This window comes from Benincasa hispida, chromosome 1 (assembly GCF_027475165.1).
Source record: "Benincasa hispida cultivar pf3 chromosome 1, pf3_genome.v1.1, whole genome shotgun sequence".
Taxonomy (NCBI): domain Eukaryota; kingdom Viridiplantae; phylum Streptophyta; class Magnoliopsida; order Cucurbitales; family Cucurbitaceae; genus Benincasa; species Benincasa hispida.
Genome location: NC_143478.1, coordinates 49,534,829 through 49,548,329, shown reverse-complemented (window position 1 = coordinate 49,548,329; position 13,501 = coordinate 49,534,829). Strand labels below are relative to the sequence as shown.

Here is a 13,501-nt window from a genome sequence, read left to right as displayed (position 1 = left end):
ATCATATTTACATTGATCCTCCACATGATGTATCTCATACATCACACCAATTATATCATATAAAATTGAATTTCCTCTTGTTAATTTGAACACTTCAAACTAACCCCAAGAACTTATTCTCAACTTGAATCCATTGAGTTATCAAGGGGACCTTATGAATCTGTAGCTTGAAGCTCTAACAGTATGTGAATAATTGACTAAACTCTTTAGTCACGGGATCCACCATCCGTTAACTGTCAGGCACTCCACCAAAGACCGATAGTTGCACCCTTCTCACTACAAATATATCTCTATGTCCATATCAACCAATCAACAGTGCGATAACCCTTCACAGATCGCTCATAAGTATAGTTGGGCCAATTTACTGTTTTGTCCCTGTAGTTACATCTAACTTCTTAAGTACCACCGATAACTCTAATGAATATAAGTAATAGTCCTACTATGACTGAGTCCTCTCTTCCAAAGAGAAGATGTGGCCACTATGTTCAAGACCTAGAATCAGCTCTTAAGGGAGCAATCTATCTACTTACTCTTACTTTGTTGTAGGAGCAAATTTCATCTTGTGTAATTGAGTTCCCATCTCCCCAATCAAACAAATTCCCAAAAAGGTAGGCTTGTTGAGTTGGCAATCTAGCCACTCTCATCCATACTAATCAAATGACCGCCATCAAAGGTAGAAGTTCTCAAAACACTCAGGATTAAGGTCATGTCATCTATGGTCGTTTAAAGTGAGATGTAAGTCTTAAGTATCAACGGCGTTATATAAAGAGATGAATCATCTCGTGGTCCAGTCTTTATACAAAATCTTTGTAATAGGACACCCCTGCTCGCATATCTTCACATGAATGGTCAGGATCAGACCATTTGTAGTAGTTCACAACACTTGTAAACTCTACAAAGCGGGTCCTATCCGTAGTGTCACCAGGATAAGGTATCCCACCTATATCCTTATACTATAGACCTTTTAGATTATTACTTAAGGTATGATCTACTTGTATATCTCATATACATGCTTAAGTTTACCTACAATAATCAGGATCTTTGTTTATTAGATATGAATAAATGCAAAATAAAATAACTCTTATTTTGTTCATAACAATGTGTACAATGTTTACAAACTACGAGACTCCGGGAGAATTAGGACACAAATCCCAACACTTATGAGTTATGGACAGGACATAAAGCTAGTTTACGTCATTTTCAGATCTGGGGTTGCTTGACATACGTGTTGGTGCAAAATCCTAAGAAATTAGAACATCGTTAAAAATTATGCCTGTTTGTAGGTTACCCTAAAGGAATGAGAGGAGGTCAGTTTTATGATCTTCAGGATGATAAGGTAATTGTATCGACAAATGCCACATTCGAGATCATAAACCCCACAGTAAACTAGTATTGAAAGAGATTTCAAATAATGCTACAGACGAATCAACAAAAGTTGTTGATCAGCCTTGCTCATCAATAAGAGTTGTAGATAGATCAAGGATGCCTGGTCCATCACATCCTACTCAAGAGTTGAGAGAGTCTCGATGTAGTGGGAGGGTTGTAAGATAGCCTGGCCGCTATATGGGTTTGATTGAAACCAAAGTTAACATACCTGATGATGGCTTAGAGGATCCATTAACATATAAACAGGAAATGGATGATGTTGATCGAGATTAGTGGATCAAAGCCATGGACCTTGAAATAGAGTCTATGTACTTTAATTCAGTCTGAAAACTTATAGATAAACTTGATGAGGTAAGACCTATCAATTATAAGTGGATCTACCAGTGTAAAAGAGACCCTATGGGGAAGGTACATACCTATAAAGCCCGATCAGTAGCAAAGGGTTATACCCAGGTTGAGAGGGTGGACTATGAATAAACCTTCTCACCTATTGCTATGATCAAATCAATTACCACTTTTTATAACTATGAAATTTGGCAAATAGATGTCAAGATTGCCTTTCTAAATGGAGATATTGAAGAGAGTATTTATATGGTCCAACCAGAAAGGTTCATTGAACAGGGTTAGGAGTAAAACGTTTGCAAATTGAAAAGATCTATTTATGGATTGAAACAGGCATCCAACCTGCAATATAAGATTTAATACGACAGTCAAATCTTATGGCTTTGAACAGACTATTGATGAACCGTGTGTATACAAAAAGATCATCAACTCCACTGTAGCATTTCTAGTTTTGTATGTAGATGATATCCTACTTATTGGGAATAATGTAGGATACCTAACTGAAATTAAAAATTGGCTAGCAACCCAGTTTTAGATGAAAGATCTAGGAGAGACGCAATATATTCTTGGGATTCAAATAGTTCAAAATCGAAAGAACATAACGCTAGCCATGTCTCAAACATCTTATATAGATAAGGTGTTGTCTAGGTTTAAGATGCAGGATTCCAAAATAGGTCTTTTATCTTGTAGGACTGCAATACACTTGTCAAAGGAACAATATCCTAAGATACCTCAAGAAGTTGAGGATATGAGATCGATTCCCTATGCATCAACAGTTGGAAGTCTGATGTATGTAGTGCTATGAACTCGTCCAGACATATGCATTGCAGTAGGGATTGTCAATAGGTATCAGTCCAATCTTGGTTATGAACATTGAACTATTGTTAAGAATATCCTCAAGTATCAGAGAACGAGGAACTACGTGCTTTATATGGAAATAAGGATTTGATCCTTACGGGATATACTGACTCTGATTTTCAGACCGATATAGACTCTAGGAGATCTACTTCGGGACCGATGTTCACTCTAAATGAAGGAGCAATATTATGGAGAAGTATTAAGTAGATTTGCATTGCAGACTACACAATGGAAGCAGCCAAGGAAGCAATATGGCTTAGGAAGTTCCTAAATGATCTGGAAGTTGTTCTAGACATGCGACTGCCAATCACTTTGTATTACGATAACAGTGGGACAATAGCGAACTCCAAAGAACCTAGAAGCCATAAGCGCGAAAAACATATTGAGTGCAAATATCATCTCATCAGAGAGATCGTGCTAAAAGGAGACGTTATTGTGATACAAATAGCATCTGAGGACAATATTGCTGATCCGTTTACTAAGACCCTCCCGGCTAAGATTTTTTAGGGCACCTGAAGAGTTTAGGACTACGGGTAGAATAAATAGGGCAATTGGGAGAAATTGTGGGTATGAGATGACCTATTTATTGTATTTAGTTTTCTCTCACAGCACTCAACTTTGTTGTAACCCACTAGGAGTTTTAGTCCAAGTGGGAGTTTGTTGGGTTGTATGTCCTAAAACTCGTAGTTTTGTAAACAGTAAACATATATCAAGTTTATTCAGACAAGTGTTGTTCATTTTGTAATAACTCTAAATCCAATAAACTACGAACCCTTGGCTATTGTCATGGATAATTGGACTTTATGTGGAGACATAAACTTGATCAAGTTCGAGTAAAATAGCCTAAACCGTCTATAGTACTTAAATTAAGTTGGGTACCTATTTCTGGAGATACTATTGAATACGGCTCACTTTATGATTGTTACAAATGTTGTAAAGTGTCATAAACGATGTGATCGGTTTGTTCATGTAAAGACACGTGAGCAAGGGTGTTCTACACGATGAGATTGTGTAAGACAGACCATGAAATAATCATTGTTATGTATTAACACCGTTTACTATTAACATTGATTAATTTTACTTCTTGATGACCTAGATAACTTGATAAGAATCCTAAGCTATCTTATGAACTCCTGTTTATTTGCGATTGTCCCTTGATCTGCATAGGTGAGGGTAAGCCCAGCGTCGCTACTCAATATGCTTCCCATTTCAGGGATAAGACCGGGTAGATGGCTGGGGACATAAAATTTGCCAGATGAAATTCACTCCTACCCATTTTAGGGATAGTAGAAAAGTTGTTCCCTTAAGGGCTGATCCTAGGTCTTGAACAAGGAGCCCCATCCTCTCGTTGGCCTGAGAAGGAATGGATTTAGTGATTATGATCCTAAATCAATTGTTCATTAGAGGGCTAATGGTGCTTAAGGAGAAAATATGTAACTCAGAGGTATTTCGATATTTGACCTAGCTGAGGTTACGAACAACATGTGAAGGATCAACTTATCAATGATAGTTATATCAAATGGACACATAATATATCTATAGTGAGGGGAATGCAACTAGAAGCTATAGTGGAAAGTCCTGTTAATTAACGAATGTTGATTAACTAGGTTAAAGAGTTTGACCAGTTAGTCTTGGATCGTTTGAGCCGATGATGTGTAGGTCCATCGGGTCTCCTTGCTAGCTCAATACGGACAAAATTGAAGACCTAGGTGAAGTAAGAATTTGAAATGTTCAAATTCGGATTTTAGGGAAAATTATATTTTATATGAGATATAATTTAAAATTAAATAATTTATTAATTAATTAATTTTTTTAGAGTATATTTGATCATTAGTATGAAAGTGTTTACTAAAACTTGATTAATATGATTAATCAAAGCTAGGTGTCAAAGATAATTTAATATGTGATATTAAATTTGTTTATTTTATTTAATTGAAATTGTTTTGATTAAATAATTTCCATAATTTAAAAATTATATTTCATTTTTTTAATTAAAAAAAATAGTTAGTGGAAAAATCCAATTGTTGGATTTTCCCATTAACTAAGTGGACTTTGAATTGGCTTTTCCCAAGCTTGACACCTCAAAAATAGTTAGTAGAGTTTGAGGTGGAAGACATGCAAAATGTGATTTTGCATGTGTTTTCTCTATAAAAGGCTTCATTTTTTAAATTTGCAAGACTAGTGCTTCCTTTACTTTTGACTTTTTTCTTCCACCACAAATTTTCTTTACTCTCCTTCTTTCTATAGTGAAATTCCCTTATTTTCACTAATAAAACGATCCCACAACCGTGTTCTTCAATCGAAAAATAGCGAGATTTACCGTTGGTGGTGTTGATCGAGCTCGGGAGAGGAAGAATGCGGTGGAGTCTTCAAAGGTTGTATTTTTTTATCCCTTTTGCATGCTTATTCTTGTTTTTATTGCAATTAGAATGTTCTCGATTTCATCGCTTCCGTTGTGCATGCGTTCTTTTATGTTCCATCAACTATGGATGTGGCCTGCTTTGTATTTGATACAAATGATATGATCCCAAAATTGTTCATGTAGAGAAATATGAGTGGGGGCATCCTATGCAAAAGATGTTTGCATAAGACCGAACCACGAAATAGTCACTTTTCTTTATAACGATCGTTTATTTTAAAACTGACTACTTCAATATAATGATCTAAGGTAACTCGATTTCAATCCCAAGCTAACTATACACTCATGTTTACTCGAGATTATACTTTAATCTGCATAGGTGAGAGTGGCTCAACGCTGCTCAATAAGCCTCCCATTAAGGGTAAGATTGAGTAGATAGCTAGGGACATAGTCCTGCAAGATGGAATTCAATCCTACCCGTTTTAGGGTTAGCATATAGGTTTTTCTCTTAAATACTAGCTCTAGTCTCAAACAAAGGGGCTCCGCCCTCTCTATGACTAAGAGGGACTCGGTTTATTGGTAGGACCATAAACCAGTTACTCATTAGTGGATTAGTGGAAACTTAAGGAGCGATATGTATTATAGGGATAAAATGATAATTTTGACCCAACTGTTAATACAAACAACCTGTGAAGGATCGACTTACTGATTATGGTTAAATCAAGTAGATAGAAATATATCTACAGTGAGAAAAGTGCAGTTACTGAGCTTTAGTGGAGTAACCCGGTAATAATGAATGTTGGTTAATTCGATTAAAAGAGTTTAGTCAATTAATCTTGAATCGTTGGAGTCCATAATCTGTAGGTCCATTAGATCCCTCATACTAGCTCGTAAACGGATTAAATCTTAGAATAGCGTGATGAGAGAATTTAAAACGTTCAAAATCGCTTTGAGGAAATTATTAATTATATGTGATGTAATTAAACGTTTAATTATCTAATTAAACGAAATTAGAGAATTGAAAGATATTTAAATATGATTTAAATGTTATACATGTAAACGAAATTCAAGTTCGGAATTGGTATTATTTAATATTTGATATTGAATTAATTAATGAAAATGTTTAATTAATTATCTATGATTAATTTTATGTAAAATTAATTATAAGATTAATATTTAATATTGATTTTATAATTAATATTGTCTAGAATTAAAAATTCATTTTAAATTTGAATTTAGAAAATTCAAGAAATTGAATTATTGAAAATTCAATTAAAAAATGAATTTAGGTTATGTTGAGTGGATTTTTCGTACTTTCTCCACTCAATTAACACTCACAATTCCACTCACACATGACTGATTTAGTGTCAAGCCTTGATGTAAAGTAATGGCATGCTGAGTTTATCAAAATAAAAAAAACATTCAGATGAGAATTCAAGCATGGAATTCTGAATTAGAAGAGAGAACAGTTCTCTACCTTTTTTTTTTTTTTTACATTAAGGTTGTGGTTCTCCAAAAACATTCCATAAATTTAAAGCTCATTTTGGATCCCAGTATCCAATCTAAGGTCCGAGAGGATAATAAGGAAGATCAAGTGGTGGTCTTCAAGGTGTTGGAGAGGAGATTCAAACTAGAATTGAAGAAATTGAAGAGTTCTTCAAAAGTATTTTTCAGAAACCCTACTACTTTGTTATGAACAAGCATGCTTTGATTTTAAAATTAATGGAATTAGAGTGCTTAAGATCCTAATTTTTTCCACTTGTTAATTGTCAACACCAACAGACCATGATTATTAAGATTCACAACACACTTCAGGAAATGGTGTTGTTCCAGTTCGTTGAGATTCGACTTCTATCAACGTCTATCAGTGATAGATTCGTATTAGTTTCTAACACTATAGTATCAATGATAGACTTTGATCAGTTCCTATCACCGATAGACACTAATAGACTTCTATTAGTGTCTATGAGTGATAGACTTCTATCAACCTTTATCAATTATAGATTTCTATCAACTTTTATCATTGATAGACATTGATAGACAGTGATAGACTTCTATCAATGTCTATCGATGATAGACTTGTATCGGTTTCTATCACTGATAGATTCTGATAGACTTCTATCAGCGTCTATCTGTGATAGACATTAATAACAATGTCTATCACAACTATTTAAAAAGCAAAAATAAATAAAATAAACTCTAGCTGATTCTCCACATCCTTTCTAATTTTCTTTTCTCTTGATCTTCACCTTTGCCATTCTAATATGAAATCTTCCCAGATTTCACCCAATGATTTCAAATCCAATAATTTCAGACAGGGAATTGAGAAGGTAATGGTAGATTTGGAGCAGTACTGGAGAGGAAGTTACAATAGCGAATCTTTCATGGTTGCAAAAGCAAGTGCTCAGTCTATACAGAGTATTTCTCTGAACAGCTCGTTCCAAATCCGCTGAAGATCGACGAAAAATCAAATCGATTGTCGACGCTGAGTTTTGTTGAAACACCAATTAAATCGATCATAAAAATTTCATCCACATTGGGTACCTTCTTCGTTGAGGTAACAAACACTTGGATCAAATTAAAAGCCTTGTCACTGTTCCATTGTCTACGCTCGATCCCAATTTTGTGCCTTAAAATTGTATGCACATTTCTTCCATTCTTGTCTATTTTTGTTCTATGTTGTGATTGGATGTTTTTAAACCCTAGAAAATAAACTGTGATCGGTTTACTTTCTTTCCTCTTGAATTTGAGATTTGCAATTTTGTTGCTGGATCATAATCTCGATGAATTACTCTTTTGATTTGTTCGATGTTGAAATTTGTCTTCCATAATCTTGCTTTTCAGTTACGACGAATTCTACAAAACAGTTGGAATCGGTAGCAGAATGCTTCAAATGTTTGAAAATATGGGCAATGGATTTTCTTCGCTCGGGAAGATGATGAAATTTTGATCGTAAAGAAATGTTTCACCACTCAAAGAAGAAGAAGAAATTATTCTCCATCTATTCTTACTATTATTTTAATTATTAAATAAAATATATTTTGAAGGATGATAGTTATATTGTGTAATTACCACATAATTACTATATCAATTGAAAAAAAAAATATTTATGTTATAGCCTCTAAACAAATTTAATAAAAAGCGTTTTTTGAATTTATTTTAAAAATTTATTAATTTTTTTTTTAATTAAAATACAAAAGTTGACTAGAACCGATAATTTGAATGTATTCATAAAATTGACAGGTAAAGATATAATATAGAAAATATGACTTCTTGATACTTGGAGTGGACATCAATTAATCTTTTTTAGTACAAGTAGATATAGGAGGATTCGAATCACAGGTTTAATGGTTTAATTTCTAGTACACTCGTATGTCAATTAAACTATGTTCGATTTGACTACACATCAGTAGATCTTGAATATGAACTAACTCATGATGTTGAGACGTCACTTTGACTCGTATTATTGTTATTCATTTAGACATACCATTGGTAAGAACCTATTCATTGGGACGATCTAAATTGTTAATTAGGACATTTCAAAGATTAATTCATCTCTTTAGGACACTATCAAATGATAGTATTTGTGTATACCCAAAATAAAATATCGGGACACTTTGCTATGTCAGTTGACATTGTCTACTAGGAGATGTATATTTTTTTCATGGTCTAAAGAACATGCCCACAAAACACATATATTGGGATGCTTTGTTCTTTTATATAGGGCTAGTTGTATAAATAAAATTCAAGCCCAAAATAATATAATATGTAGTACAAGGATAAAATAATTTCATATATAGATCAAAAAATGGTAAAAGACTAAAAAACCCATACCTAGCCACCATTTTGTTCCCTTTTCTCAAATTAAAAGCTATCAGTGATAACCACTAATAGCATCTATTAGTAATGATCACTGATAGCAGCTATCAGTGATGACCACTGATAGTTGTTATCAACTACTATCGCTGATAGCTTTTATCAATTGCTATCGATGATAGTTGCTATCAACGATAGCTTTCAATTTTAGAAAAATTAATACAATCTTGAAATATTAACTTTTAATTTTCTATCAATTGTTATTAGCTATCATTGATTCACTTTCATCAATTGGAATCAACATTGAAATATTACTACTTAAAGGCTATCAGTGGCTATCAATGATTGATTATAAATCGTGATCAACTTTGAAAGAAGACCAACAACTTTGATTACTATAGTAGTTATCACTAATAATCTTTTATCGTGGCTATCACTGATAGCAGCTATCAGTCGTTATCATAGACCTTCATCAATTAGAATCAACCTTGAAATATTAACACTTAAGGTTATCAATGATAGACTTCTATAACTGGTTATCACCTTTGAAAGAAACTCGGTATATAGATATCACTTAAGTTTTATCACTGTTATCACTAACATCACTCATATTTGTGGTTATCAGTGATAGCTTCTTTCACTGATAACATCACTAATAAGATACTATCAATAATCTCACTGATATCATGCTATCAGTGATAGTTCTCTATCACCGATAACGTGCTTTCAGTGGTAGCTTCTATCACCGATAACGTGCTATCGAGTAGTTTCTATCATCGATAACATGTTATTCGTATTAGCTTCTATCACTGGTAACATGCTATGAATAGTAGCTTCTATAATCATAGCCACTGAACACCTTTTTGCCCATTTCTTGTCCTTCCCAAATATTTATAAGTCCCTTCTCTTTTTTATGATAGCTTCCACTACTGATAAATGTGCTATTAGTGATAACTTCTAGGCATTCCACTTACATTTTAGTTCGAGATTCAACTTTATTAATTAAATACACTAAGTTGGCTATCGATGATAGATTTCTATAAGTGGCTATTATCTACGAATATATAATAAAAGATTAAGCTATCAATGATAGAAAATATTAGTGGTTATCACTAATAGACTTTCATTTGCTATTTATATTTATTATTTGTTATAATAATAAAACTTGATGATTGACTTGTTGGTGTTAAGTCACTTATGAATTGAGTACTTTCAAGTTCTGCGTACGGAACCCAGCCTCATAATTCTTGTGAAAAAACGAGGAAGAAGAAAAAATTCAAATAAAAGAAAGAAAGAAATTAAAAAATAAGAGAAAGAGAAGAAGCATGAATTGAAAAAAGGAAAGAAAATTAAATAGAAAAAATTGAAGCAAAAAATCGGACAAATGAAAGAAAAACTAAAAAAAAGAAAAAGAAAAGGAAGCAAAAAAATCGGAGAAAGAAATGAAAATAAAATAATAAAAAAAGATAAGGGAAGAAGCAATCGGAGAAAGAGAAGAAAATAAAAATAAAAGAAGGAATAGCAAGAACTGAAGAAAGAAAATAAAAATTTTTAAAAAAATGAATAAGCAAAAACCAAAGAAATAAAAGAAAGTAAAATAAAAAAGAAAAAAAAAAGGATAAAAATAAAGAAATGAAAGAAAATAAAAAGTAAAGGAAAGAAAAAGAAAGGGAAAAAGAAGAAAATGTAGAAAATGAAAAATTAAGGAAAGAATAAAATAAAAAATGGGGAAGAAGCAAAAGTTGAGAAAGAAAATAAAATGAAAAAAATGAAAAAATGAAGGGAAGAAGCAAAATTCGATTAAAAGAAAGAAAATAAAAAGACCAAAAAAAGGTGTGAAGCAAAAGTTGAGAAAGAAAATAAAATGAAAAAAATGAAAAAATGAAGGGAAGAAGCAAAATTCGATTAAAAGAAAGAAAATAAAAAGACCAAAAAAAGGTGTACAACAAGATAAAACAAAGGAGGGCGAAATTGAAAATTAAAAAAATTCAAAGATTGACTAGTCAATTCATCCATATTTTTAAATATTTAAAAAATGTAATATATTTTTAGATTTTTTCTCTTATTCTACTATGTATTACAAATATCCTTTTATATATGGCACATAGGTGAGAGACACTGGATGTTACTCTTTAATCATTCACAAAATATTTTGATTATATGAAAATTTCGAAGTGTAAAATTAAAATTTTAAATTGATAATAAATTAATACGGACAAGATTTTGAACGGACAAAATCACCCATAAAACCAATAAAAAAATCGCCATAAAACGCAACTATCAAAACACATTCAAAATCCAAACTCGACCACAAAAATGCATAAAACTAACCAAATAAGGATTAAAATTTAAATCTCCTAACACAATTAATACATTAAATTTTTACGGAGTATACTTTTATAGTATCCATCCTTCTAATCTCAAGGTGGATAGGTAAGTTAATTATCGTGGAGCTAAATTCAATTTAATTTGATTACCGTGAATTTACTTTTAAACTTGGAAACATATTCCATCATCACCGTAGATTTTTGGAATTTTTATTTTCATATTTGAACTTTGAAATTGTTCAAATAACACATTTGGATAAATTTTTCATAAAAATTTATACAATACTTAATATTTAAAACTTAAAGGGCATGCATATATCACTGTCATAATATTTAGAACACCATATATTTATGTTAAATTGATAGCTCACACGTACTATAAAATTGATTTTTTTGGATGATATACAATATCTTTTGATTCAAAATGAAATGGCAACCACGATATTCATCTTCTATATGAATGATGTTATCATAGGTACATATTCCAATTTCTATCATAAATGATCCTCGAAATCAAATCTCCAACTTTTTCCTTTCAACAAATAAAAAAGAAAATCCTTCAGGTAGATGTTTTAAACCATTTCAAAGATCATATATTAAATTGAAAATTTTTCAAGTAGATTATATTCTCAATATAGTTTAGAAAAATTATTTTAAATGAAAAAATGACTGAAAGTATTTTCAAATATGATAGACATCTATTAATGTGTATTAGATCTATTAGTGATGGATAATAATAATTTATCGAGATAAATATTTTTGTTCATTTTACTATATTTAAAAACAATCCATTAATTTAACTTCAAAATCATTTTTTTAATCACGATCATTTATCTTAACCGTTAGAACTTCAAAAAGAAACCAAATCTTACCCACATCTATTTTGTTCTTGTTTTTTTTAATAGATCTAGATATAGATTGAATATAAACCTAATTTAGTTTTTCTTTTCAACTTTCAAAATTACAAAACACCAATTAAGTCCGACCACCAAATTGACTTGTCTTCTTAACCACCAAAAACTTCGTCAAACCCTAAATTTTATATCTTTCCAAACCCTACATTCATTTTCTCTCTCCTCTTTTTTACCTTATATATAATCTCTCAATCTCCCTCTTCATCTTCATCCCTCAATCTCCCTCTCTAACATTGCAGTGTTTTCTCTCTCCCCGTAAGAGAAAATTACTGCCCTCTCATATCCGATTTAACCCTTCTGCCATTTTTTTTACCTTCTAATTTTTACTATGGCTTCTCAATCTGTTTTTATTTTTGCTCTTATATTCCTCGCCGCTGTCGCCGCAGTTTGTGCCGAGGCACCGACCAAATCTCCTTCCGCGTCTCCCTCGCCAAAAGCTTCCCCATCAGACTCTAAATCGCCTTCTCCATCTTCTTCTTCTCCTGCGGCCACTCCAAAGGCCTCATCTGAGTCGTCCCCGTCACCGGCAGCTTCTGCTCCATCTTCGTCCTCCAAGGCTCCGACCAGCAAATCGCCCACTGGCTCCCCGAATTCCTCCCCTTCTGTTTCACCTTCTCCGGCTGCTGACTCCCCCGCTGACTCTTCCGCTGACGCTCCTGCTGACTCCGATGCTGACACCCCGACTGCTGCCTCGCCAGATTCCGACCTCTCTTCTCCTCCATCCCCCGACGCCGCAGATGGCCCAGTTGCTGATGGCCCTATTGCTGAGGTCCCCATCGCTGGTTCTCCTGCTGATGCGCCCGCTTCTGACGACAGCAGCGCTTCAGGTCTGAAACTCACCTATGCCGTCGCTGGTGGTGCCGTCGCCGTTGTCGGACTCTTAGCATTCTGAAGATAGCTTATTGGAATAAGCCGGTTTTGAGAGTATGGGTGATAAATTCTCACATTAAATGAGATTGCATTTTTTTTTTCTTTCATATAATTAACAATAAAACAAAATCTGAAGAATGTGTAAACCAAATCATCGGAAACAAAGTTGAATTATAATTTTGGTCGTTGTAATATACTTGCTTTTATATACAAAATTCTCACTTCTTGAAAAAAAAAGGGTTAATGATTTATTATATATTAAAATATTACATTAGCTTCTACTTTGTATACTCGATCTTCGTAATTTAAGATAAGTTCTGTCAATCTAAGTATACTTTAGGGGTATTTGATTTAAGATTTTACAGAAGTCTGAAAATAAATGATGTTTGGAAATAGGATAGCTGATTATAAGGAATAGGATGTCTGGAAATAAATATTTAGAAATCAGAGATATATGTGTTTAGTTGTACACGGAAAATGTTATGAAAACTTATAAACAAAAATTTTATTTGTATTGAATTTATGAAATTAAGTAGGGGCAGGCATCGAGAAGTAAAAGTCAATCGGTTTCGCCAATTTTATTCTTTAAAATTTTATTTTGGAATGTTTCGATTTGGAATTTTTCCAAA

General features: G+C 32.8%; 1 protein-coding gene and 1 pseudogene across 1 annotated transcript; both read left to right on the top strand.

The window, feature by feature from the left end:
* Positions 1 to 2,814: 2,814 nt before the first annotated feature.
* Positions 2,815 to 7,579, top strand: LOC150038515 (uncharacterized; annotated as a pseudogene).
* A 4,723-nt stretch (positions 7,580 to 12,302) lies between these two features.
* On the top strand, positions 12,303 to 12,894 carry LOC120077558 (uncharacterized). Its single transcript, XM_039031490.2, has one exon. The coding sequence runs from the start codon at positions 12,331 to 12,333 to the stop codon at positions 12,892 to 12,894; it is 564 nt and encodes a 187-aa protein (XP_038887418.2). The 5' UTR covers positions 12,303 to 12,330.
* Positions 12,895 to 13,501: the final 607 nt, after the last annotated feature.

Bases quoted from the DNA above. Each gene is read 5' to 3' on its own strand.
- LOC120077558 (XM_039031490.2), top strand. From the start codon at position 12,331: ATGGCTTCTCAATCTGTTTTTATTTTTGCTCTTATATTCCTCGCCGCT.